This window comes from Erigeron canadensis, chromosome 7, assembly GCF_010389155.1.
Source record: "Erigeron canadensis isolate Cc75 chromosome 7, C_canadensis_v1, whole genome shotgun sequence".
NCBI classification, from domain to species: Eukaryota; Viridiplantae; Streptophyta; class Magnoliopsida; order Asterales; family Asteraceae; genus Erigeron; species Erigeron canadensis.
Genome location: NC_057767.1, coordinates 4,422,700 through 4,449,931, shown reverse-complemented (window position 1 = coordinate 4,449,931; position 27,232 = coordinate 4,422,700). Strand labels below are relative to the sequence as shown.

At 33.2% G+C, this 27,232-nt stretch overlaps 1 protein-coding gene and 2 pseudogenes across 1 annotated transcript; all 3 read left to right on the top strand.

Moving 5' to 3' along the window:
* Nucleotides 1–1,150: 1,150 nt before the first annotated feature.
* LOC122607925 (serine/threonine-protein kinase RIO1-like) lies at nt 1,151–10,010 on the top strand. The gene is made up of 13 exons (XM_043780999.1): nt 1,151–1,368; nt 2,592–2,796; nt 3,616–3,744; nt 5,038–5,130; nt 5,243–5,322; nt 6,023–6,136; nt 6,536–6,609; nt 6,775–6,851; nt 8,049–8,132; nt 8,212–8,304; nt 8,642–8,749; nt 8,838–8,912; nt 9,435–10,010. Exons 1-13 carry the CDS (start codon nt 1,223–1,225, stop codon nt 9,861–9,863), a joined length of 1,707 nt encoding a protein of 568 aa, XP_043636934.1. The 5' UTR covers nt 1,151–1,222; the 3' UTR covers nt 9,864–10,010.
* A 545-nt stretch (nt 10,011–10,555) lies between these two features.
* LOC122608790 lies at nt 10,556–16,477 on the top strand (annotated as a pseudogene).
* Nucleotides 16,478–20,147: 3,670 nt separating this feature from the next.
* On the top strand, nt 20,148–23,907 carry LOC122607924 (annotated as a pseudogene).
* Nucleotides 23,908–27,232: the final 3,325 nt, after the last annotated feature.

The following is a 27,232-nucleotide window of genomic DNA, read 5'->3' as shown; positions in this document are numbered from 1 at the left end:
ATAATAATCATTATCCAAATATATTATTATATTAGTTTATAGAAAAAGTCTCATTAATTTACACTTTTTGGTTTTTCATTAATAATTTACACTTTTTAACCCTGAATACTTAATTTATATTTATTTTTAGCCATCAACTTGAGAGAATTTTTTAAAATTTACAATCATTTAATTAATTAAAAAAAATTCAACATATGAAGTATTGTCTTTAAAAAATTATTTCAAAACCTAATGATTTATAAAAAAATATTAGATTAGATTTTTATAAATTATAAATATTAATATTTAGCTTAATATTTAATATAAACACAATTTGAATTCTGGATACATATCCCAAACATAATAACAGATGACGATAAACAACATCATTATCCTAAACACAATAAGAATCACAGAACATGGGACGATCACTGAATAAAACACGATTTACAACAGAGGGTTACTTGAATACTTAATCTAAATCAATAATGAACTCCTTTCAGTATTCATAATATCTCTCAATAAAAAATGGATAATTTCCTCCTTTTTTATATATTAGTTTTGCGTGTTAATGTTTAAAGTTACACTTGTCACTCAAATCAAGAGTCCTAATTGTTATCAAATAATATAAAAACAATCATAATTGTTATCTAATTATCATAAGACATGTAATTGAAAATAAGCTTATGCGTGTTATGAGCCCGCATCATGATCAAATACATATACTTAAATATCAAGTGTAAGATCGCAAATATGTTTATATTTTAATTCTTAATTATCTTTCATGATAATATCATTATGAGTACAAGTGTACAACTGGTTTCAAAATATTCTATAATATTATAACATGTGCAATGTGGAATGACTACGACAAACAATTTCATCAATATGTCTCGGCTAATAATGATAATGACGAACCTATGATTATTATACTACAACTTGCAAAATATGACACTTAGAACCGTATATCTTCAAAATTATGAGATTTTATAACTTAAAAGCATGAAGATCTAATATTGATAATATCGTAAACCCTGTGTCCAGTGTTGAACACGGGTCTAAAATCTAGTTTTTTTCTATTTAATATAAAAGTTTTTTATTTTTATTTATTCATGAAAAACTTTCATACAAAACATTAGCCCAACAATTATTTAGGCCTGTATACAGATAACAAACATTTCAAAAGAAACGCAACAATTTCTAAAACCCTAAACCATAAAAAACACACACAAACATCCTCATCATGGAACAAGAAACCAACCTCAAAATCGAAACTCAAAACCACCCATCTAATTTCAAACACGAAATAGTCAACGACCAACATCTTGAAATTAAAGAATTTGAAGAAGAATTTGATGAAGAAGAAGAAGAAGAGGAGGAACTTTCATGGTCATCAGATTCTAAATATGAAAGTAACCATAACAACCCAAAAATGTTTCAAAAACACACAAAATCACCAAATTCTATGTCTTCGGGTTATCATTGGCGACTCTAAATTTGAGTAATATTTCAACTTCTATCATTTTCAAAAAAAAAAAACACAATGGTATATTTCACGAATTCATATATTTTGTTTACTAGCTAATTAACACGGATTTAACCCGGATATATTAATGAAAGTTTTGTAATATGAAGTTACGTTGGCGTTTAAGGATTATGGGACAGTCCATCAATACTCATTACCATGGAATAATATACCTTATGTTTCAAATGAATATAATCAGTTTATTAATTCACATAAATATGTAGATATATTAAAAATCTGTTATGACAAAATTATTTAGATGATGGAAATTTATTGTATAAATTATTAGAGTTTTCAAAAGAAAGATAAAAACACTTTTTTTTTCTTTTTAAAATGACATCATAAATAATCAAAATAAAAATGAAATAAATTTAAAAAATAAAAGTGCTTATCTATACTATATTATAAAAAAAATAGTCATTTTTATTTTTGGTAATGTTGAAAATATGTAATATTTTCACTTGGTACCCCTTAAAATACTTTCACATACACTACATCCTTAACATTTATAATTAAATTACACTATCAAACCTTTATGTTTTAAAATACGTCCATTAACCCTTTACATCAATTATATACACAACTCAACGTTGCTCCATCACCAACCGTCACCCAACCATCACACCGTCGCGACCACGACTACCGCCGCATCGCGCGGGTACCGTGCTAGTGATATAATAAGTATATTAAACAAAATTAACAAACTTTAAGAAAGAATTTGAAACTTAAAAGTGACAAAAAAATTACTTTTATAAAATGCTATTTCATAACAATTTTTTTCTATTTAATATAAAAGTTTTTTATTTTTATTTTTTCATGAAAAACTTTCATACAAAACATTAGCCCAACAATTATTTAGGCCTGTATACAGATAACAAACATTTCAAAAGAAACGCAACAATTTCTAAAACCCTAAACCATAAAAAACACACACAAACATCCTCATCATGGAACAAGAAACCAACCTCAAAATCGAAACTCAAAACCACCCATCTAATTTCGAACACGAAATAGTCAACGACCAACATCTTGAAATTAAAGAATTTGAAGAAGAATTTGATGAAGATGAAGAAGAGGAACTTTCATGGTCATCAGATTCAGAAATCGGAGAAGCATTAGATTACTTAGACACCCAAAACGACACCGTTTCACTTGACGGGTCTTTGATTCTTAATGCCAGACGTCCAAATGCTCATGGAGGAGTTCATTCCCGTCCTAATGCTTCGCCCCTTCAACCGCTTTCGAACCGAAACCAAAAGTTTACTAATCATATTAGAGCTTCCCCTTTAGAGGTACCCCTTTTACCATTTTTTCATATATATATATATATATATATTTGTATCTATTTTTTCGTATCGAACCTCCTTATGCAAATATCTTGGATACCCTGATTAGGCCGCGTACATTTGAGTCAAAATTACTAATTAGCGATTTCCGAGTAACCCGAATAGGAAACCTCATAGGACTATAATGATAACAAAGTTTGCTTGATATTTAGTTATAGTTGGTTTTATAAAGTTGTGAAAAAAAATGAACTTTGACTTATTAATTTCACAAAAGTTTAAAACTTTAGCTCTTAAATATTTGAAAAAGTTGAACTTTCAAGAAAGATATTGGTGATGCACATTTTCAAATTTGGGATATTTTTTTGTACAATGCAGGAAGCCCCTTTTTTGAACTTTGATGGTATTTTTTGACTTGGAACACGTGAAGGGTATACTGATAAGTATAATCTTGTTAAAATAGGAATATTAAGTTAAATTATAATTGTTCATAGGTAGTTTACGATTAATGCAGTTTTTCAGTTAGCTGAATGTCAGTGATGCCAGCTTCATGCGTTTCTTTCTGTTGTACCGAGAGAAGTAGAGTATGGAACTTGTTACATAATTTTAAAGCGGGCATCTATTTAGGGACAAAGTGTAATAGTAAGGCGGATAATTATTTTTGCGATGGAGAGAGTAATCTGTAAATATTGTTTCCTTTTTATGCAAGTGAAAAGTTACTTTGTAAAAAGTTAACATAAAATTGCAAACACATTCTTTGGGTGCAAGTATAAGAAATTATATATATATATATATATATTGATTGATGATTGTGTTGGTTTCATACAGGAGTGGGAAGGAAGGTGGAATAGTGGCATGTCAAATTCTGTTACTACTGCCATTCGTGAGAGCGTGCGAGGCATGGCCATTGGTAAGACTAAAACTACTGAAAAGGCTGATCGAGCAACTGTTGAACAGGTGTGCGATCTGACAATGTTTAGTCATCAATTTTTCCTTTTCATAAAACAAGTCATGCATGGTATGTTTTTCGATAGCATGATTCGAATGAGTAATGTGAAGATTGTTAATTTAATTAATCACTCGAGGCAGCTTATATATCAGAGCTACCAAGGACACTAATTTAGTCTAACTGTAGATTGAGTGTGGTGAACCAAATGAGATCACCAATATATACTTCTGGAAGTACAAACAGCCAAGAGTCTTGTATGTGATAGTATCTAGAAATCATGAAGTAAATACCTTTTAACATATTTAGACGGAATCTTCTACACACTTTAACAGTTGAGTTAATTGGGTAGTTCATTAGTTTGAAGTTTTAAACATGAGTCCTGGGCATGCAAAGCTATCTGGAATCGTAAGGCAACATTGGTATCACAAGTTTTAAGCTTGATGGTTTCCACCTTTACCATGTAGACCACTCACCACTGCAGTCTTTGTTGAGAGAGGCCTTAACTACAGTAGAAACTCTATATATCAATACTCATGGCTCATGAGACCACCAAAGTATTGTTAATTAATCGAGTACTAATTAGCACCCAATCCCTGAACAGGAACTTGCAAAAAATATTATTTTGAAGGTTTTATTAATTAGTCTGAGTATTAAGTATCGTGTTTCTACTGTGCTAGAGCAATATTATTTTTGTTCTTTACATGACTGGTCTGATTTTATTGCTCTGAAGAAAAAGAATAGAGAATATCGTGAGTATTAAGTATCGTGTTTCTACTGCTATATCTTATGTATAGCAGTCTAAATCTTCTCTTAACCTGATGTAAGCACATCATTGCAACAAGTTGAATTTTAATTATAAGCTAATATCGTGATATCGTTTTATGATAATTGTAATACTTTGCTATGCTCCTGATACATGCAAGCGCGTTCATTCAAGAAACATTTTTTTCAACTCTAAGCTATAAGAATTGTATCTGCTAGTTCTCTTTCTTAAACATGTCATGATGCTTTTAGTCAACCCGGTCTTCATTCGGCTCTGATACCAATTGATAAGAACCATCCCATAATAGGCTTGAATCAAGCCATAAGTTAGGTGTAGAACTCATTCCCAAAAGCTCGCTCAAAGGAGGAGGGGACACCTAGGCTTATAAACCACCAACCAATCCCATACTTGGCCGATGTGGGATTGTAACATAATATTACTAACACATGGTGTTTAGTTTTGTACATTTAGGTGAAATATAACGCCATTGAACTTTTTTTTAGCTCTTTTATGTTCGAATTTGTTTTGTCTCTTTCAGGCAATTGACCCCAGAACTCGCATGGTTTTGTTTAAAATGTTGAATCGAGGTGTTTTCCATGATATCAATGGCTGCATTTCAACTGGGAAGGAGGTATCTCTTTGTGCTACTATATTCTTTAGCAATTTTAAGGCGAGTTTATCTAAATTTGGAAGATCATTCTTCTTGATCTTTTAAACACAATGATTGATCTTTGTGGTGTCAGGCAAATGTATATCATGCTACAAAATCTGATGGCCAGGAACTTGCAATAAAGGTCTACAAGACATCTGTTCTTGTGTTCAAGTATGTTTTGATACGACCCTAACACTTCATGGTGGCAAGTTTTTTTAGATAGCGTCTTTTTTAATTAGTATAATTAGCTTTCTTTTATTGTCATATAAAGCACACTGATTATGAAGAAGAATACCAAGAATAAGAAACTATTATTAAAAAGACACTAAGCACCCTTATAATTTTGTTGCATATTATCCCAGCAGATTCATATCATATTGTTAATTACTTATTGGCTAAGTTAGGGTCGTTGAGTCGTGATAGGAAGTTCTTAAGTATATGCAAGGTATTAGGGATATGGGTTTTAAGGTGCGAAAAGTTGAGTCTTAGACGAAGAGATCCATGTTTCTTGAATTACATGCACCTCTTGTTATATTTTTTCCCCTTCTGGAAGCAGTCTTTCTAGTTCTACTTATGCGTATGGTATGACCGTATGACTGTCTCAAACATTCCTTGCATCTCATCACTTTATCAGCTCCTTGTGCCACACCTCGTACACCCATTAATTTAAATTTCACATATCATACTAGATTTGAATTAGGCATATGCTACTGACTTCAATCGTGTGTTTTTGTTAATGTTCTTGTCTATCGAGAATGTTAGTCTTTCTAAATCTTGCATGTATGAACTTGATTTTCTGTACGGCTTTGCAATAAATCATTATATGTGCAAACATTTATGCTTTTTTTCATTTTGTTTTTGGCAACTTCAGGGATAGAGATCGCTATGTCCAAGGTGATTATCGGTTCCGATACGGATATTGCAAGCACAACCCCAGGAAAATGGTGAAGACTTGGGCTGAGAAGGAAATGAGGAATCTTATGCGGTAATACAGCTGTTTATATTGCTGATTGGAGGGAACATATTGTATGATCATTTTATCAATTTTTTTTAAATACTTAGTATAAATATATTGATTATGATTACAAAAAACAAAACAATGGTAGTATAATTTAGTCGACTTCTGAACCGTTTGATCTATCTTACTTGTTTTCATTTGGCTAAGGTTTTTTGATATAGCCCTGTTGACCTTTCAGGGTAAACCATTATCCAAATGCCCTCTCTGTAGATAAACTTTTGCCAATCTCTATTGTGAATCAGTCCAATTTCAGCGTGTTTGATAAATTTAGGTCTATTTTTTTTGGGTTCCATGTATCTGGGTTCAAACTTTTAGTGCAATAGTTATATTTGGATGCTATGGGATCTAATGACTGCTCAACTGCAGACTTAAAGCAGCTGGAATTCGTTGCCCCACTCCCCTTCTTTTAAGGCTTCATGTTCTGGTTATGGAGTTCATAGGTACCTGTTGCTAGTCACTCTTACTGACTCTTACCTACTGCTGTGCGATTTGGGTTATCCTTATGAATCCTTATAATTTAGCACATTGCTTGTTTGAAGCATCTATCAAGACATCAGCTTTAGATCGTTAATTTAATGAAGTTTCTTGGTATCTTATTTTTTCAGGCACAACAGGTTGGGCTGCACCTCGACTTAAAGATGCTGCATTGTCTCTAGACAAGCTACGGGAAGGTTATTTTGAGGTAGATCGAAATTCTATTCCTGATACTAGAGGTGACATATTTGACCCATTTACCTTACCGATGGGTCGATTTGGGTTATCATTAATTATTTTTTATGTTAATGATAATCTGAATTTTGATAAGTTAAGTTGGGAGGTTTTAAAATATAAAACCCACACCTTAAGATTGCTCCAAGTGCGTGTCTAACTTTCAAAACCTCCTATTTTAATGTATACAAAAAGTTGGATTATTGTTGACATATAATCATTCTTGTAATCACCCATAATAAGGTAGAGTATCGTGTCCTTCAACCCGCACGTTGCTTTCTACCGCATCGTTTTAAACGAAGTTTTACCATAACATTCCTTTAGTTTGGAACCAGTACGGAATTGATTCAATTATGGAATCATGAATAGTCATTGGTTCAGTCGGTACAGAGACAAAGTAATTTATATTTTTTCTTATCTACATAGATAATAGATAAGAAAATAGATAATAAAGATTTTTCTGAAGAAATATTAGCAAGACCCCAGCTTTTTTGTATGAATGGAACGTTTTTTTTTAATAAATATATCTATTTCACTAACAGAAATATCTTAACATATTTTTCATTATGGTTTAGTGATAAATAAGGGGTCCTGCTTTTTTTAGCTTAATTTATTATTCGTAATTTTCTCTCACATTTCGCATATATAACATTGTGGTCCGTGTGTCTAAATTATTGAGCAACTGTTATTCTTATTCCTCATCTCGTGCTCGATTATTTTTTAAGATTCCTCTTTATTTTTGGTCTCTTTGGTTATCCAGAATGCCAGTCAATAAACTCCTAAATGGACAATTAACCACTATAACACCTGCTAAAATAACCTTAATAGTAAATATCAAAATCAAGAAAACACACTTTAAAACTAAGACTATTTTAAGTGTGTTTTTTGATGTTTGAAAGTGACGAAGGAGAACCGTATGGTACAAAAATAAGGTGAAATGATAACAAAAAGTCATCACATGCCAATTACGTCGTTGGGAACAACTATTCTCTAAGTTAGATGGAATATAAGCCAAATTGTTATAGAAGTGAATTGTAAATTAAGTTATAGGACATCATCTAGCAAGTAACCTTCTTTGTGTTTAAATCAATTATTTCTACTCAAAGAATCATCTGATCAAAAGTTGGGTTGTTTTACATGCTTACAGTTATCTTTACATATCTCCATGTAGATGGTAACAACGATGCGGGTGCTGTATCAAAAGTGCAAGCTAGTACATGGAGACCTTAGCGAGTATAACATACTTTTCCACGAGGCAAGTCTTGGTATCTTTTAATTATTGAGATGCTTAACAACAAAACCATCTCATGATTATTGTGATTTTATGCTGGCAGGGTCACATGTACATTATTGATGTATCTCAATCTGTCGATCTTGATCATCCGCATGCATTGGATTTCTTGAGAGAGGATTGTGTTCATGTATCTGTAAGTTTGAAAAAAAATACTGTTTTTATATACCACTGTGCGGGTGGCAATTTTGAACTGTTTACTTATGAATGGGTCGATATGGAGTATGTTTTAATTTTAACAGTTCAAAAGTCGCCTATATTGTAATTTTTAATTTCTACAACTTTTTAAATCACTATTGCAAAGCATATTTTATGTTTGCTAACAACAAAGCGGTTTGGGAACTGGGACCGAGGTGGCCCATGTAAAATTTACCCGTTTGACCCATTATCAATTATCAAACCACCATGAATTGCTTATCCTGCCATCTCTAGTAATTTAGCTATTCTATTTTTGTTCACGTTGCGGGATTTAGGATTTCTTCAAGAAACATGGAGTAGCTGTTATGACTATTCGTGAGTTGTTCGATTTTATTGTTGACCCATCAATAGACGAGGATTCTGTCGACAGCTACTTGGAGGAGGTATGTAAAGGTTTTATCATTTATCAAGTGCTGCTTTTCAATTTCGCAAGGATTTATATTACGCCATTAATCTACATCAAATATTCAGGCTCAACAAAAAGTTTTGGCCAGAGGAGACAAGATATCTGCAGAGGATGAAATTGCAGATGCTGTTTTTGTTCAGGTTTGTATGACAGAACCCTTTATATTCTCATCCTTCCTGATCTTTATGTATTTATGTCGTAAACTATCTAAATAATCTTGAAAGAGTCTTTCATAGACAAGTGTTTTTAAAAGAAAAAGGGCTTGATGAGTATCTCAGATTATCTTTAAAATTTATATTGTTTGCCTTTAAAAAGTCAGATTACTGTTAAACATATTAATTATGTATAAGATGTTATGGTAGAGTTTTGACGAGTGTTTCTGCTTGACCCGTCCTTACGATCTCTTATCTCCCACCACTAGCATATAGCATAACTCACGAGAAACTACAAAAAATGCTTGTGGGTGAAATTAACCCTATTTGACTGGCCCAATATTTGAGATGTCACAGATTGTCCCATTACCTTACCCATAGACTCATGGATTATGCATCCATTTTAAGCACAGATGTTGATATATAAATTTTGTAGGTTTATATATATAAAATATCTCGGGACTGTGTTTATTTTTATTTGATTAAAGTTTTTTGTTTTGATTTGCTTAGTCATACATTCCAAAGACATTAGATAATGTAAAAAATGCTGAGGCGGATGTAATACGTCTAACGAGTGGGCAAGACACAGGAGACATGTACTATCAAACCATTACAGGGCTTAAACATGCCATCTCAATTGAACAACAACATCAGGAAGCAAGTCTTCAACAAGAACCCCCTAAGGATCCAACTCAACATTCTAATTCACAAGATCATGAATCACAAACCGAATCAGATGAAGATAACTCTGATGATTCTGAAGATGATGACGGATCTTCTTTTGATAATGATAAACTGACACCTTCGGAGAAAAAAGCAGCTAGAAAAGAGAATAAGAAGAAAGTAAAAGAAGAGAAAAGAGAAGCGCGGAAGACTAAAGTGCCGAAAGCTGTGAAGAAGAAAAAGAAGAAGTTGGCGAAAGCAAAGAAGACCCGTTAGATAACGTGTTCTGATAAGAAAGATAGTAAACTTGGGTATATGGACAATTTTGCGGTTAGATTCTTGTATATTGTAGAGAATCTCAGATAATTTGAGTCTGTGACTAGATATTCTTTGCATTTATCTATATCTATGTTGCTATAGTCATTTAGGGGGGAAGGAGCGGGGGTCGGGTAGGGCTCGGGTTCCCCTAACCCGATCGGTAACACCATTTCCAGGCATCGGGTAAGGTGAGTTCGGGTATCATTTTGAGCTAATTAACCGAGTAGCGGGTATATGTTTTGAACGTTGGAAAGATGTGGACCCCCCCCCCCCCCCCTAAAACGGCTAGAAAGTGTTTAATTTAAAAAAAAAACCTTTCTCCCTATATATACATATACAACTTTATATATTCATTTTAAAACACATAACCAACACACATCATTTTAACACAAAAAAAAACCCTTTCTCCTCAAATGTCTAGCTCATTGGAATCTCGTTGTATCGTTGTCGGATCGGATTCATCATCCGAATCCGATGGTATGTTCCTGCATAATGCACTTCAGTGGATGGAAGACACGACATCTTCCAACGCGGTTTAAAACCGCCGAACCGTAGAGCGCCAACGCAAAATTGGTCATCAAATTTTACTTAATGATTGGTTCGTTGATGAGCCAAAATACGATGACGCTTACTTTCGAAAGAAATTTCGAATGGAAAAAAGCATGTTTTTGAAAATAGCCGATGACATCGAGGCGAATTTTTCATATTTTAGAGACGGGTTCGATGCACGCGGGCGAGGCAGTTTCAAACCGCTCCAAAAAGTCGCATCGGCGGTACGCCAACTCGCAACGGGCAATCCGCCCGACGAGTACGATGAGTACTTACACATGGCCGCGAGAACCGGCCGCGATTCTCTTGATCAATTTTGTGACGCCATCATTAAGTTGTATGGCCGTGAGTACTTACGTAGGCCTACCCAACACGACGTTGCTCATATTTTCCAAGCTCACGAAGAGCGCCATTAAATGCCGGGGATGCTTGGTAGCATTGATTGTACACATGTCGAGTGGTTAAATTGTTCAAGACACTTGAAAGGACAATATACGAGAGGCGACCATGGCGTTCCCACTATTATGCTTGAGATAACCGCTTCTCAAGACTTGTGGATTTGACATGCTTTTTTTGGTGCTCCTGGTTCAAACAACGACATCAACGTGTTGAACCAATCCGATTTGTATCACACGGAGCGAAATGGCACGACCCCGGATACTTCATTCGTCGTTAATGGTCGAGAGTACAAACGCGGTTATTATCTAACCGACGACATCTATAACAAGTACTCGACGTTTGTTAAAACATACCCGTATCCTACTGACCCGAAAGAGAAAAGATTCAAGAAGTTACAAGAGGGGGTGAGGAAAGATGTGGAGCGTGCTTTTGGGGTTCTAAAAGGAAAATGGAAGATTCTTAGACGTCCTCTCAGACCGCTGATCAAACACAAGATTGGTCAGTATGTTTACGCAACGTGTATTTTGCATAACATGGTGATAAAAGGCGATGGTCGAGCTATCTCGCCAGTTCACATCATGGACCAACCGGTCCAACCGGTGTGGGACGAGACCTTTTACGCGGAGTTATTAAACGTGTGGGCTCACCGAACACGTGTGGGCTCAAGACTTGGGACATCTCGACGACTAGTTCTTTTAAAAAAAATAAGTCTAGTGTTTTTATTTTAATGTTTTTTTTATTATGTATTGTTTTTATTTTAATGTTTTTTTTTTTAATTATGTATTGTTTTTTAAGTGTTATGTAATGTTTTTTTTAAGTTTTTAATAAAATGTTTAGTTAAATTATTGGTGGAATAAAAATAAAAGAAAAAGAAAATGAATTTTGGGTAAGTTTAATGAATTGGTATGTATTTGTTTTGGGTAAGAATTGAGTTAAATTGGGTAGTGGTGAGTTGGAAGGTTTTGATTGGATGAAGGATTGGGTATCTTAATTAAATTGGGTACCACTCCTTCCCCCCTTAATGATTTAAAATCAGATAATGAGTATTTTGGATCTGATTATTAGAAATTTTTTATGCAAATTGCATTGTTTGCTAGAATATCTACATATGAATGTTTAATTCTGAAACACATTGTTCAAAAAGATGACACAATTTAAAGCCTGAGATATCTACCAATAAACTAAAACAGGATTGAGATGTTATTGAAATAACATGTGGCGTAATCTTTGATTGACACATGTCCTTTTAATTTATTTATTTTTATTAAATTAGTTTTTTTATTTGTATATAGATTCAATTTCCTTATTAGATTTAAAATTAAACTCTAACTCTTGACTTATAGATACAAATATATTATAACCTTATTTGATTAATTGTTTTCTCATTAATAAGTTTATTGGTAGATATTACTTATAATAAGTTATTAACATGAAAACTTTAAAATTTTGAGTTTACAATTTGAAATTACAAGACTGTTTGTTGTCATCTACTCTGCTTACAAGTTCAGATTTTGATGTGATTGTAAAAATTTAAAGTAAACCCAAAACTCTTACTAAACATATACTATGTTTATCATTATTGTTTATTATAATACAGCTTCGATTGTCGGTTACTTTAACCACAATTTATTTCTTACTCACGAATCATGTATGATGCATGTTCGAATTTCTCTATGATATAATATATATCTACCGTACATCGTACGGATATTAGGACTAGTATAATTATAAAAATCTTAGAGCGACATATGATGCTTCTTTGATAGGGCATGCGAATTTATCAAGAACCATTAAGAGCAAAACGTATTAGAATAGTGAACCTATAAAAGATCCATGGTCAACCATTATAATAAGACACAATATGAATTAATACGTATAGCTAGTATGGAATGAGATTTAATATATATTTCAACCCCTATGAATATAAATATAAGTGACTTATATGATCTATGATGATTAAGTGGCTGAGATTAGAAGGACGGGGGTGTAAATACCCGTTTACAACCTATATATTATGTGATGTTTATTTAGGTGCTAACTGCTAAGGACTCGGAAGCTTGATTGTGCAATAAGCTTGATTGCACCGGTGACTCGAAATGTGACTCGAAAACCTGATTTTTGACTCGTGACTCGAAATGTGACTCGAAAACATGAGGACCAATTATATATACATTATACAATAAATATTCATATGTGAAAGATTCTATCTCCAAGCTTAGATATCAAACAACCATATGTTATATTTTATATATATATGTCTATGTGTGTGTGTATGTGTGTGATGTTGATAAAGCTTTGTAAGAAGTGGACAACATAACACAAAAACGAACACATCATAATAGAAAGAAGTAAGAATAAAACTTAAGGCACGTATGAAATGGAAATATTGTAAGAATAAAACTAAAGGCACGTATGAAATGGAAAAATTGAAAGAAATGAAATGAATCAAAGAAATGATATACAAAAATGAAATGAATTGATAGATAAATTGAATGAATACCCTTCTTTGATAATAACAAGGAAATCAATTTAGAAAATGAGCAAAACTATATATTATTTCGTTGAGTAAGTAATTTGAAAAGTGAACCGATTCAACATTAATTGTCAAATAACACAACACAAAATTAAATAATCATAATAGCTAATCATATCTAGCCTAGCATAAATTTTTTGAAAAATTAGGTTCTTCTGAAATCGAAAATGGTACATAAAGATACGTGTTTGAGAATTCAAGATTTCAAAATTTGAATTTTAATTATGCATATACACTTTTTATAATAATTAGCACGGTTCAAGCACAATGCAATGACTGTTTGATGACGGCAACAAATGGTGATGGTGGTGGCGTCATCAAATGACGTAAAAAATTGATGTAAATGTGTTTGATTTAAAGAGGATAGTAGAGATTTATAGTATAATGGACTAATTAATAGAGTACTTTGATCAATTCACATGTCTCATTTTTTTTAACTTTCAATGTATGGGGCGATAAATTTTATATAGAAGTACAGATTAGTAGTATTTAATAGTGTTTATGCTGTTAATTATGTGGATACTTGGTAATTAATGTTGTTATGTAATAAAGTCCATGTAGATGTTTATATGGATGCATGCTTAGTTGTCATCTCTATATTGGAAGAAGGCGTATAATTATAGAGATGTAACATAGTAATAAAAAATTCTATGCGATGAAGCTAGAGAATGATCACATAAAGGCTAAAAGATAGTCTCTTGTATATGTAGATAAAGTTCTTGATTCTAAATCAAGTAAATTAATTTGGTTGTGTTATGCATGACAAGCTCCATTTATTTTCAGACATCAACGAGTGTGAACATACCCTTGTTATGGTACCTGCTATGATACTCTAGGGAGTTACATTTGTACATGTCCACCAGGATCCGTTGGGGATGCAAAAACACAAAATGGTTGTCAAGTTGTTGATCGTCAAGCTAAATTTTCCAAGATTTTTTGGACCATATTAGCTCTAGGTAATTCTCTCATAAAAGTATGAAGCGGCTAATCTAGCGTATAATACAATAATCAGAAATGTCTCAAGGATTGGATCAACTTTAACCATTTGGATTAAATTTAATGGTCAAGAAAAACTTGAATTAAACTCAATAGTCAAGATTAATCTTGACCATTGAATTTAATCCAAATAATTTAAGTTGATCCAAAATTTACCTACAAAATTGGATCAACTTTATAGGCTCTCAATCCATTTAATATTTGCCTGTTTATGCAAATAAATATTCGTTATTGCATATTTGTTTTAAAAAAGAAACGCACTAAACATAAAAGCAGTAAAATAAAGAATTCCAACGAGAATGCTAATTTCCACACATTTTTATATGCAAAAGTTGAATGAGAATTAACACTTATTTTCTAAAATTAAAATGAAAAGTGTGATTGGAAAAGATCAGTTTTTTTTTTTCTAAAAAGAAGTTTATCAGTTTATTTTTTTCCCTTGAATTAAACGACTTACAAAATCCAGCTAGACTTAAAAATATTAGTTCAATGGGTTTAATTATCGGATTGAGATCCTCGTTGATCAAACTTTATATGTAAAGTTGGATCGACTTATATCACTAGATTAAATTCAATGCTCAAGATTTAAATCTTAGTATAATGTTGATATGTCATGCCACATCACAGTTTATGACTTTTATTTATTTAATAAATTCTTCACAAGTATGGGCTTTCTCAATTTATTACTGGTAATAGTCACCGTGGCCTGTTAATAGTCGAAGTTAAACCATCACCATCAGGTAGTCTAATGACAAAAAGATATGTTTTTTCATAAGAGTTCTCGGGTTCGAGTTTTATTTAGGGCATATTTAGGGGTGACCATAAGTATCTAATTTCCACCTGTGGTGGGCTTTAGTGAGTTTTTCCCTCTAGATCTCTGGTTGATAGGAGTTTTTCATCGAGACATTTAAATTGGGATCTATGATCTGCGAGGGCTCTCTAAAGCAATCCGATTAAAACAATGTATATTAGACATTCCGATATTCGTGATTAATTCACATCTTTAAAAAAAAATAGCTATAAAACTTGGTCTAAGTTAAAAAGACGTATATATTCAGGTGTTTTCTTGGGCACTGTGATATTAGTTTTAGCAATTTGGATGGGCAAAGTGGTCAAAAGGAGGAAAGACAAGAAACAGAGAGAGAAGTTCTTCAAAAGAAACGGTGGATTGTTGTTGCAACAACAAACATCAAATGGTGGAGATGCAATTGAGAAAACAAGAATGTTCAGTGCAAGAGAGTTAGCGAAAGCCACCGATCAATACAACATTAATAGAATAGTTGGACGTGGAGGGCAAGGAATAGTATACAAAGGGATGTTACCAAATGGAAATATAGTAGCAGTAAAGAAGTCTGTGTTGGTAGATGAAACTCAAGTTGAGTCTTTTATCAATGAGGTATTTTTACTTTCCCAAATTAGCCACAGGAATGTGGTAAAGCTAATAGGGTGTTGTTTAGAAACCGAAGTCCCGGTTCTCGTATATGAATTTGTCTCAAATGGTGATCTCTTCCGATTCATACACGATGACGATTACGAGTTCCCTACTTTGTGGAGTATTAGGGTAACGATTGCTACCGAGGTTGCTGGAGCTCTTGCCTATATGCATTCGGCAACTTCCATTCCTATATATCATCGAGACATAAAATCTTCAAACATACTTTTGGATGAAAAATTTAGAGCAAAACTATCGGATTTTGGAATATCAAAGTCGGTCATGGGGGATCAAACCCACTTAAGCACCTTAGTCAAAGGGACTTATGGGTACCTGGATCCTGAGTACTTTCAATCAAACCAATTCACAGAAAAAAGCGACGTTTATAGCTTTGGGATTGTTCTGGTTGAGCTGTTAACCGGAAAGAAGCCTATATATTCGATAGGCCCAGGGGAATCGAGAAGCTTGGCAACATTGATTTTGTCAATGGAAGATGGGTTTATATTGGAAAACATTGACGATAGAGTGTCTGATGGTTCAAAAGAGCAGCTCATAGCAGTTGCTAAGCTTGCAAAAAGATGCTTAAATGTGAATGGTAAACTACGGCCAACTATGAAAGAAGTTGCTATTGATTTGGAGGGAATAAGATAGTCAAGTCCTTAAAATCGATCATATTGAATCGATCAGTTGTATGCTTTTATATTTTTATATTTCGCATCATTGGTATTTCGTGGAATATGTTATATTGAAACTTTTTTGTAATTTATCTCGTTACACGGATCCATGTTTGATGACAATTCAAGTAAAAGATAAACGATTTACAGCTACAACAAAACGACGACCACTGCATTCAAGAAATGCTGGCACATATTTACATTAACTTATGGGTTGTGTGTTCCCAGCTAGGATATATTATTTAAGAGTTTCATTTTTCTACATTAGTAATATGACAAGCCCTTTTATACTCTCATCCTTTCTGATCTATGTGTATTTCTGTCGCAAAATAATTTAATAATCTTGAAAGAGTCTTTCATAGACTAGTGTTTTCAAAAGAAAAAAGGCTTGATGGGTATCCCATATTTTAGCTTTGCTGTGTACAGATATACAATCTTCTTATCTTCTAAATTTATTTTGTTTGCCTTCAAAAAATTAGATTACTGTTAAACACATTAATTATCTATAAGAGGGTCTTGAAGAGTTTGGATGAGTGTTTCCTGCTTGACCCGTCCTTACGACCTGTATCTCACACCAATAGCATATAGCGTAACTCATGTGAAACTACAAAAATTGTTTGTGGGTCAAATTAAACCTACTGTATCTGACTGGCCCAATAATTGAGATGTCACAGACTGACCCATTACCTAACCCATAGACTTATGTATTATGCATCCATTTTAAGCACATATATTGATATATAAATTTTGTAGGTTTATATATATATATATAAAATATCTCAGGACTGTGTTTATTGTTATTTGATTAAAGTTTTTTTGTTTTGATTTGCTTAGTCGTACATTCCAAAGACATTAGATAATGTAAAAAATGCTGAGGCAGATGTAATACGTCTAACGAGTGGGCAAGACACAGGAGACATGTACTATCAAACCATTACAGGGCTTAAACATGCCATCTCAATTGAACAACATCAGGAAGCAAGTCTTCAACAAGAATCCCCTAAGGATCCAGCTCAACATCTAATTCACAAGATCATGAATCACAAACCGAATCAAATGAAGATAACTCTGATGATTCTGAAGATGATGACGGATCTTCTTTTGATAATGATAAACTGATCGACACCTTCGGAGAAAAAAGCAGCTAGAAAAGAGAATAAGAAGAAAGTAAAAGAAGAGGAAAGAGAAGCCCGGAAGAAGAAAGTGCCGAAAGCTGTGAAGAACAAATAGAAGAAGTTGGCGAAACCAAAGAAGACCCGTTAGATATCAATAACATGTGCTGATAAGAAAGATGGTAAACAAACTTAGGTATATGACAATTTTGCGGTAAGATTTTTGTATATTGTAGAGAATCTCAGATAATCTCAGATATTCTTTGCATTTATCTATATCTATGTTGCTATTGTCATTTAATGATTTAAAATCAGATAATGAGTATTTTGGGTCTAATTACCAGAAATTTTTTATGCAAATTGCATTGTTGCTAGAATATCTACCTATGAATGTTTAATTCTGAAACACATTGTTCAAAAAGGTGACATAATTTAAAACCCGAGATATCTACCGATTGAGTTTTTATTGAAATCACACGTGGCGTAATCTGATCGACATGTGTCCTTTTAGTTTATTTATTTGTATTAAAATTATCTTTTTTAATTGTATTTAGATTCAATTTCTTTATTAGACTTATAATTAAACTCCATTTCTTGGCTTATTAGATACAAACACATTATAACTTTATTTGATTAATTGTTTTCACATTAATAAGTTTATTGGTAGATATTATTTATAATAAGTTATTAACATGAATATTTCAAAATTTTGAGTTTACGGTTCGAAATCACAAGACTGTTTGTCGTCATCTACTATGCTTACAAGTTTCGATTTTGATGTGATTGTAAAAATTTAAGGTAAACCCATAACTCTTACTAAACATATATTATATTTATCATTACCGTTTATTATATAATTGAGCTTCGATAATCGGTTTACTTTAACCACAATTTATTTCCTATTCACGAATCATGTATGAGGTATATTCGAATTTGTTTATGATACAATATATATAGCTACCGTAAATCGTACGGATAATAGTACTTTGTACAATTATAAAAATCTTAGAGCGACATATGATGCTTCTTTGATAGGACATGCGAATTTATCAAGAACCATTAGGAGCAAAAAGCATTAGAATTGTGAACCTATAAAAGATCCATGGTCAACCATTATAATAAGACAAACAAATGAATTAATACATAAAGTATGGAATGAGATTTAATATATATTTCAGCCCTATGAATATAAATACAAGTGACTTATATGATCTATGATGATTAAGTGGCTGAGATTAGAAGGACTGGGGTGTAAATACCCGTTTACAACCTATATATTATGTGATGTTTATTTAGGTGCTAACTTTTAAGGACTTGGAAGCTTGATTGTGCAATAAGGGTGCTTATGCTAAAAAAAGCGAGTGTTATGGGGATTGCACCGGTGGGAACCGTGGGATGATTATATGAATCCGAATTACATCCGTATAAAAGGTTTTTTATATAGTAATAAAGTAGGTACATTTGATTATTGATGTTTATTATTTGATTTATGTAATGTTTTGCACGCGTTGGTTGAACATGAATTTATTTTAGTAATACAAAAAGGAAGACCAAATTCAGGAGTCTTTAGTATTAAAGACTTTTAAGTTAAAAGTATTTTTAAGTTTCAAAACTAGCTTCACGTAGTTAGTTACGTAGACATGAAGAGTTTTGCTACCACATATGAAGTCTTTATCACCAAAGTTTAAGTCCTGACAATTCTCGGTTCCAATTACTCATAGGAAAAGACAAATTTGAAAGTTTATTTAAAGAAAAGTAGGTGATATAAATAGAGGAAGACAAGAGGAAAAGAGACATCGGCTTGGAATACATCTAGGCTATAATTTTCAAAGTCTATTTAATAAAAATCTAGTTTGTTGTATTTTTCATGTACTTTCCCTTATTATTCCATTGTAATATTTCCATTTTCTTATAAAATCTTGAGAAAATTTCATTACATACCCCTAGGGTATGTCATATTATAAAATCTGGGTTAACTAAGCAAGATCTCTACCAACTATCAATAGATGGATTGGTATATAGCGTAGCTTGAGAAGTTTTGAGTTTAAAATTCTAGTGGGTGCAAAATGTTTACAAGAAAATGGTGACAGAGATTTCATTTTTAATTGGAGTTGAGTATATGAAAAGTCATGCCGTTAAGTGCAAATTTGTCATTAAAAGAAAAAACTATGCAAAAATCTTTCATATAGACGACAAAATAAACAAGAGTGTTTCTTTGAATTGAATATTCTAAACGAGTAACGGTCTAATCCAAATTAAGTCATTGAACCATAACACAAGTTGATGCCCCGAAAAACTTTTCCTATCAAATCTTTTTTCAATAATTTATCTGAATAATAATAAAATCAGAATGTACAAAACGTAAGACGGGCATACTTTGTTATTCTTATATATAATATATCGAGGTCAAAGATTCGAATTTGTCTGGGTAACCTGAATATAAAAGACTTTTATCCGTTTACATCCCCATTGTACGTGTTGGGTATATACTACTAATCAGTCTATATATATTGCTCTGAAAACTGTTTAAAATGAATAACACACATATCTTTAATTATAGAAACGTACCCTCATAAACAAAGCTAGATAGAATTGAGAAACATGCTTCTTCATATCATTATCATGTGTCTCTTTACATTACCTTATACAACAATATCCTTGGGAACTCTTCGAGGGTCCAACTCGAGTTATATGGGCCAATACATATCAAAGCCCAACTGTTCATCCACCTGCGGGGATGTTACAGTTCCTTACCCTTTTGGTATTGGCAATGACACAGGTTGTTCCCTAGACGACACATTCTACGTTACTTGTGACACGTCGGTAAAGCCCCCTAAGTTGTACCTCGGATCCAGCAACAACGAAATCTACAACATTTCGGATTCAGAGTTGCGCATTACTACTGGAGTTAGTCATAAATGCTATGACAGTAATGGAAATGTAACCCAGGACTATAATTATCGGACTAACTTGGCGTACGAGGGAAATGAAGGATTCACTTTCTCGGAGAAGAATATGTTCACAGCCATTGGGTGTGATGATGTTGTTCTTATTAATTGGATAGGCGACGACTATTTCAGTGTATGTTATGCAAATTGCAGTGGACCAGTGGATGTACCAGATGGGCGTTGCTCAGGGGAAGGCTGTTGTCAGATACCTATACGAAAAGGTCTCAAATATTACAATGTTACACTCGACTCGTTAGGGAACCACAGGGATATTTGGTCCATCAATGACTGTGGCTATGCGTTCCTTGGTGACGTAGGCTCTTTTAAGTTTCTCGGTGCCGATGATTTATCTACTACTTCAGGCTTACGGATGAGGGTAGAGGCGAATGTTCAAGTTGTGGTCGATTGGGTTATCAGACGCGACCATAATTGCACTCAGGCTACGGAATGCAAACAGAATAGTGATTGCTACGATGTAGAAGGTGGAGGCTATCGATGTAAATGCAACAACGGTTATGAGGGTAACCCATATCTTGATCAAGGCTGCCAAAGTAAGTTTCCTGGTTGAATCAGTGGGGAAATACATTTTATGCTAGCGTTTAGACCGTTATGTGATGTTTAATTAGTTATCATTTGCACAATGCAAGAAGGCATAAAGAGGTCACATAAAACAAAATCCTACGGGCAAGGCTAGCAAACGTGTAGGGCTGTCAATCAGGTCGATCCGATTCGACTCGCAACAGATTGTTGGGTTGAAAATCTTTAGCCTTAACCCGAGCTACCAAAAGTTTCATGTCAAAAATTTCAATCTAGAGCCGATTCGGATTGATCTGATTAATATGGGTTGGTGAGTCAAACAAATTGGTTTTAACTTAAGTGTGTTTAATAATAAAGATCATAAATGAAGTTACTAATAACAAACCTACTTATAAAACGGGAAATTTAATATTGATTAATAATAATAAACCTATAAAATATTCCTTACAATATTATTTTTAAAAATTAATCACTCATTTTCTTTATTATCAAAAAAACAATAAATAATACATTAATCATCATTATGTTTGTAAAATATAACAAAGAAAAGTTATATTATTATGAAATATCAAAATTTTAAAGATTCATTTTAAGAATAATATATATATATATATATATATATATATTTATACACATTATATAAGAATTAATTTAAAAAGATATGAGGTTAGCAGGTCGACTTGAAGGTCAAACGTTCCTACCCGAATCCCACCAAAAAAAAAGATTAGGTGGCTAGTTGACGGGTTAGTTAGTCAAATATACACAACCTGACCGGATTTTGTTCAAGACGGTTTCAAGTCGGGTTTCATATCAGGTCGTATATTGACAACCCTAACGAATGGACACATAAGCGTTCATGCAAAATGTCTCTTAGATCAAGTTATTGCTTATAATTTAAGTAAATTTTGTTTGTGTTAGTGCATAACAAGCTCCATTTATTTTCAGACATCAACGAGTGTGAGGATCCAGGAACATAGCATTGTTATGGTATCTGCAATGATACTCTAGGGAGTTACATTTGTACATGTCCATCGGGATCCGTTGGGGATGCAACAACACAAAATGGTTGTCAAGTACTTGGTGAAACTAAAGATCGGACAAATTTTGTTATAGGTACTATTCTCTCAAGAAGTATGAAAATATGAATGTATATATAAGCGTCTCAAGATTAATTAAAGCCATTAAAACAAAAATGTCTTTCTAAGTTTTTTCCTTTCAATTTTAATCATAAATATTTATGTTATATAATAATTGATATATACAATATATAAATAGATTGAGTTTTAAATGTATTTTTAATTGATATAAATTTAATCAAAGCCCAACTGTTAATTAGCTATCAAAAACTTTGTTCTCCTGAAACTGACTACAATGATTATCCTTTCTAAGTGCTTTTCATTTTCAACTCATATGTAGCAATGGCGTTAGGCCTTTTTGCAATATTATCTGGGATAATGGTGCTTTTCTTTGGTGTAAGAAGAAGAAAGCTAACTAAACTCCGAGAAAAGTTCTTTGAGCAAAACGGGGGTGTGTTATTAAAACAAAAGCTTAACTCACAAGGTTCTCATGAGGCGATGGCTTTGTTTAGCACTCAACAGCTTCGAAAAGCCACCAATAACTATTCTCAAGACCAAATTATTGGACGAGGTGGATATGGAGTAGTGTACAAGGGAGTATTATCTGATGAACGTGTGGTTGCGGTGAAGAAATCTAAACTAGTGGATGGTGGCCAGGCAGAGCAATTTATCAATGAAATTATGATAGTTACACAAGTCATCCATCGAAATGTGGTAAAGCTTTTGGGGTGTTGCTTGGAAGAGGAGGTCCCTGTACTAGTTTACGAATTCATATCCAACAACACTCTTTTCCATCATCTTCACTATAGATCGGGCGGAGCGGGTTGGTTATCTTGGGATAACCGTTGAGGGTAGCTGTTGAAACTGCTGGTGCACTTGCATACCTTCATTCGGAAACTATTATGCCAATCATCCATAGGGATGTCAAGTCGACCAACATACTAATAGATGACAACTACACTGCTAAAATTTCAGATTTTGGTGCATCAAGGTTAGTTCCATTAGATCATGACCAGGTAACCACACTTATTCAAGGAACGCTTGGGTATTTAGACCCAGAATACTTCAACACAAGTCAGCTAACTGAAAAAAGTGATGTTTATAGCTTTGGAGTGGTCCTTACAGAGCTCATAACCGGGAAAAAGCCCATTGGTGTTGACAGAAACAATACTGAAAAAAATTTAGCCAGTTACTTTGTCAATTCAATCAAAGAAAACCGCTTATTTGAAATTGTTGAACCTAGACTCTTACGTGAAGGGACTCTTGAGCAGTTACAAGCGATAGGTAATCTCATAAAAGATGTCTTAGTTCACAAGGCTGTGATAGACCTACAATGAAAGAAGTAGCGGCGGAGCTAGAGGGCATGAGGAAGTTATCTCATCCTTGGCTTCAACAACAAACAGATGAAGAGACTCAAAGTTTAGTCCTAGAAGTCGAGCAGTCTGATCTTTATGATGTCCCACTAGTTTCATACACTACTAATGAATGGGAAACTTCCTCATGTAGCACGGACTTGGCATTTGGAGAAAACAAACCACGTTAAACATCGATGTTTCTTTTGGTCTCAACCGTTTCAGTGTGCACAAATATAGCTAATTAGGTTAAAGTGCTGATTTAAGTGTTCATCTATTTTGAGATCGTTAATATATAGCTTACTTGGAGTTCAAGAGATGAAATAAAAGCTTTGTATTTTCTTATAACTTTGTAATAGTTTCTAAAATTTCTAAAGGTATATGTAGTTCGTAACATGGATGCGTACAGTTCCGTTTGCTTCAATAGTTAGAAAAACCAAAAACTGAACCACTGTTTGGTTTTTGAAAACAAACGTAATAGAACAATAATATTGACATGTGTTCAATAAGATTTATTTTTTTCTCAAGTTGTATCTCAGTACAACTTAAACTGTATCACTATGTACTTAAGTTGGTATCACTGCAACTTAGTTGTACGTACGGTGGTACACTTTAGTCTAACATTTCGTATTAGAATCATACAATAAGGTGTGAATAGCATGGGTGCATTTAGGTGAAAGACCCAACATCAGGCAAAGGGTTTGGAACCGTTCAGAAGGTGGTCTAGAGCATGCCATGGATGCCTTTTAAGAAACTTCCTACTTTGAACCCAAATATATAGAGTTTCCTTATTTTGAGAGTTTCCTTATATAGAGTTTCCTTATTTTGAGAACCATTTTTTTTTTAAAAACCATGAGAACTCTTAGATAATATACTTGTTCACATGTTTTTTTTGCTCATTTACATGTGAATTGATATAAAAAGGTATGTTGTAGAAGAAACTTTTTTATGAAATTTTGAAAGTAGCTTTTTATGAACTTGTGAATGAATTTGTTCACATTTTCTGTTCACATGTGACAAACGGCTATATGTAAGGTTTTGAAAAAAAATTTCTTCTGCAACATATATTTTTATAACGTTTCACATGTGAATGAACAAAAAAACCATGTAATCTAATAAAAATATTAGGAGTTCTTACGGTTCTTACAAAAAAATGGGTTCTCAAAATAAGGCTCCCCTATATATTTATATATATATATAAGGACACTTTTAAAACAAGGACACTAGGGACACTTCTCAATCATTCATTTTTCACCATCTCAACCACCACCACCACCACCACCATGATCCTCCGGTGACCACCGCCACCACGACTTACACATGTGTAAGTTGTACAACCACCATCACCACCACCACCGTCATCTCCGGCCACCATCATGATCCTCCCGCGACGGAAATTGCAAATTTATTGAATGGGTAGGGGACAACTATTTCAGCAGATGTGTTGCAAATTGCAGCGGACCAGTGGATGTACCAGATGGGCGTTGCTCAGGGGAAGGCTGTTGTCAAACACCTATACGAAAAGGTCTCAAATATTTCAATGTTACACTCACCTCGTTAGCGAACCACATGGATATTTGGTCCATCAATGACTGTGGCTATGCGTTCCTTGGTGACGTAGGCACTTTTAAGTTACTTGGTGCCAGCGATTTATCTAGTTGTTCAGGCTTATACAAGAGAGCCAAGGGGGCTGTTCAAGTTGTGGTCGATTGGGTTATCAGATGCGACCAAAATTGCACTCAGGCTACGGAATGCAAAGAGAATAGTCAGTGCTATGATGTAGATGGTGGAAGCTATCGATGTAAATGCAACAACGGTTATGAGGGTAACCCATGTCTTGATCAAGGCTGCCAAGGTAAGTTTCTTGGTTGAATCAGTGACGAAATACATTTTATCTCTACTCTCTTATAAAGCAAAAGGTTCCTTTTTATTTTTAGTAATTTCTGTCTTTGAATTACCATGATTGCCCTTGACATTAATTTTAGCAATTAACACTTTAAGCTCTTATCTTTTTAAATATTACACTATCACCTTTACATCAACCTACACCATTTGAGACTTGGACAGCGCCACCACCAGAATTAATACTGTCACCAACAATACTAGACTAGACCGCTGTGCCCAGTACCGCCGCCGCATTGCGCGGATAACATGCTCGTTTTATGCTAATATATTATGCATCAATTCTCCATTTAAATATTTTAATTATTATCTTGTTTTTTCATTTTACCAATTTAATTAATGAACTTAATATCAGAGTCATAAATTGGGACAAAACAAAAATCATGGGAATTTAGACCTTAAACGTGTGCATATGTTAAAGTGCGTATAAAAATAAAATTCTTCATCACAAAGGGTAAAAGTTTAGATCTTATTAATATTTATTCGGTTCTTTTATTTATATTTTTAGCATGTTTGGCCTACTTAGTGTCTTTTAGCATGAGATGAGAGGACACAACTTAAATAATTTTAAGAAAACGCAATCCATTAAATCATCTCCGATTTTACCTTTGTGTACATATTTGGTTCTCTAGAGTGACGTATTCTGAAGACTTTTCTTTTGAATCACTTATAACGATTCATGATTTATATCTCATAATATAAAGTATGTTATAGCTTCACCGACCATTGTATGTTAACGTGTTCCCACTGACAAAACTTGATAGTTTTCTTTGGGGGGAAAATGTAATAAATGTGAATTTAACTTTTAATAACATTGAATTCAAAAATATATAGTGGTTTTACATATATGTATAATTTCGTAAAAAAAATTAACTACTAATAATTTATTGTTCTATTCATGAATTACTTAAAAACAAAATTTTAACTACAAATAGTAGATTATTTTTTCCATGTTTTTGTTATTCTTTGTTATTTTATATATAACTTTACTTATACTGTATTATATACATATATAGTTGTCGACTCGTAACTTTTGACTCGACTCGTAAGAGTCCAGACATTTGTATATACTATATAATATCGTATAATTATATATATGTGAGATATTTATAAACAAAATATGAGTTGATTATTTTAATACATTTTTAAAACATCACATATTCCATAGTTTTAAGTCATAAACTTACCGTTTATCTCTAAATTCGTACTAAAAGAATAAAAAAATTACATATATAGAATACAGAATAATGTAACCATGAATATGATACATGATACATAACCATATTATCGAATTACAACAATCATAAGTTTGCGACTCGTAGTGACTCTTTTCAAATTCACACAACGAATCGTAAGAGTCAGGAGAAAAAAGAGTCACACAACGAGTTGCCTTGTTTTTGGTCTAAATTGACTCGACTCGTAAGAGTCGACTTGTGACTCATAAGAGTCGACTTGTGACTCGTAAGAGTCTAACAACTATGATTATATATATAAAAGGTAAATTGTTGGTAACCTCTAGTCAAATGTATCGTATTGGTATATATATATAACCTGGTGCTAGAAAAGCATCAAGGTTAATTAACTACCATTTGTATATGATAATAAAGATTATTTGGTTATTAGATACCTAAGTTTTGTTGGATCAGGGATTCGCTGAGGGACTCAGCGAGTGACTCATTCAGCGAGCTCTCAGCGAGCACATACATCTGCAAGCATGATCTATCTTTAAAGTCTAAAGGATATGTTGAATGACTCATCGTCCAGTATTTCTAAGTCAAATATGAGCGGGAATTTGAAGAATAGAAGAATGGTCCCAA

Excerpts from the sequence above, each read along its gene's own strand:
- LOC122607925 (XM_043780999.1), top strand. The coding sequence starts at position 1,223 with ATGGAACAAGAAACCAACCTCAAAATCGAAACTCAAAACCACCCATCT. Across the intron at positions 2,797-3,615 it reads TTAGAGCTTCCCCTTTAGAG|GAGTGGGAAGGAAGGTGGAA; the intron begins GTACCCCTTTTA and ends GGTTTCATACAG. Across the intron at positions 8,305-8,641 it reads AGGATTGTGTTCATGTATCT|GATTTCTTCAAGAAACATGG; the intron begins GTAAGTTTGAAA and ends TGCGGGATTTAG.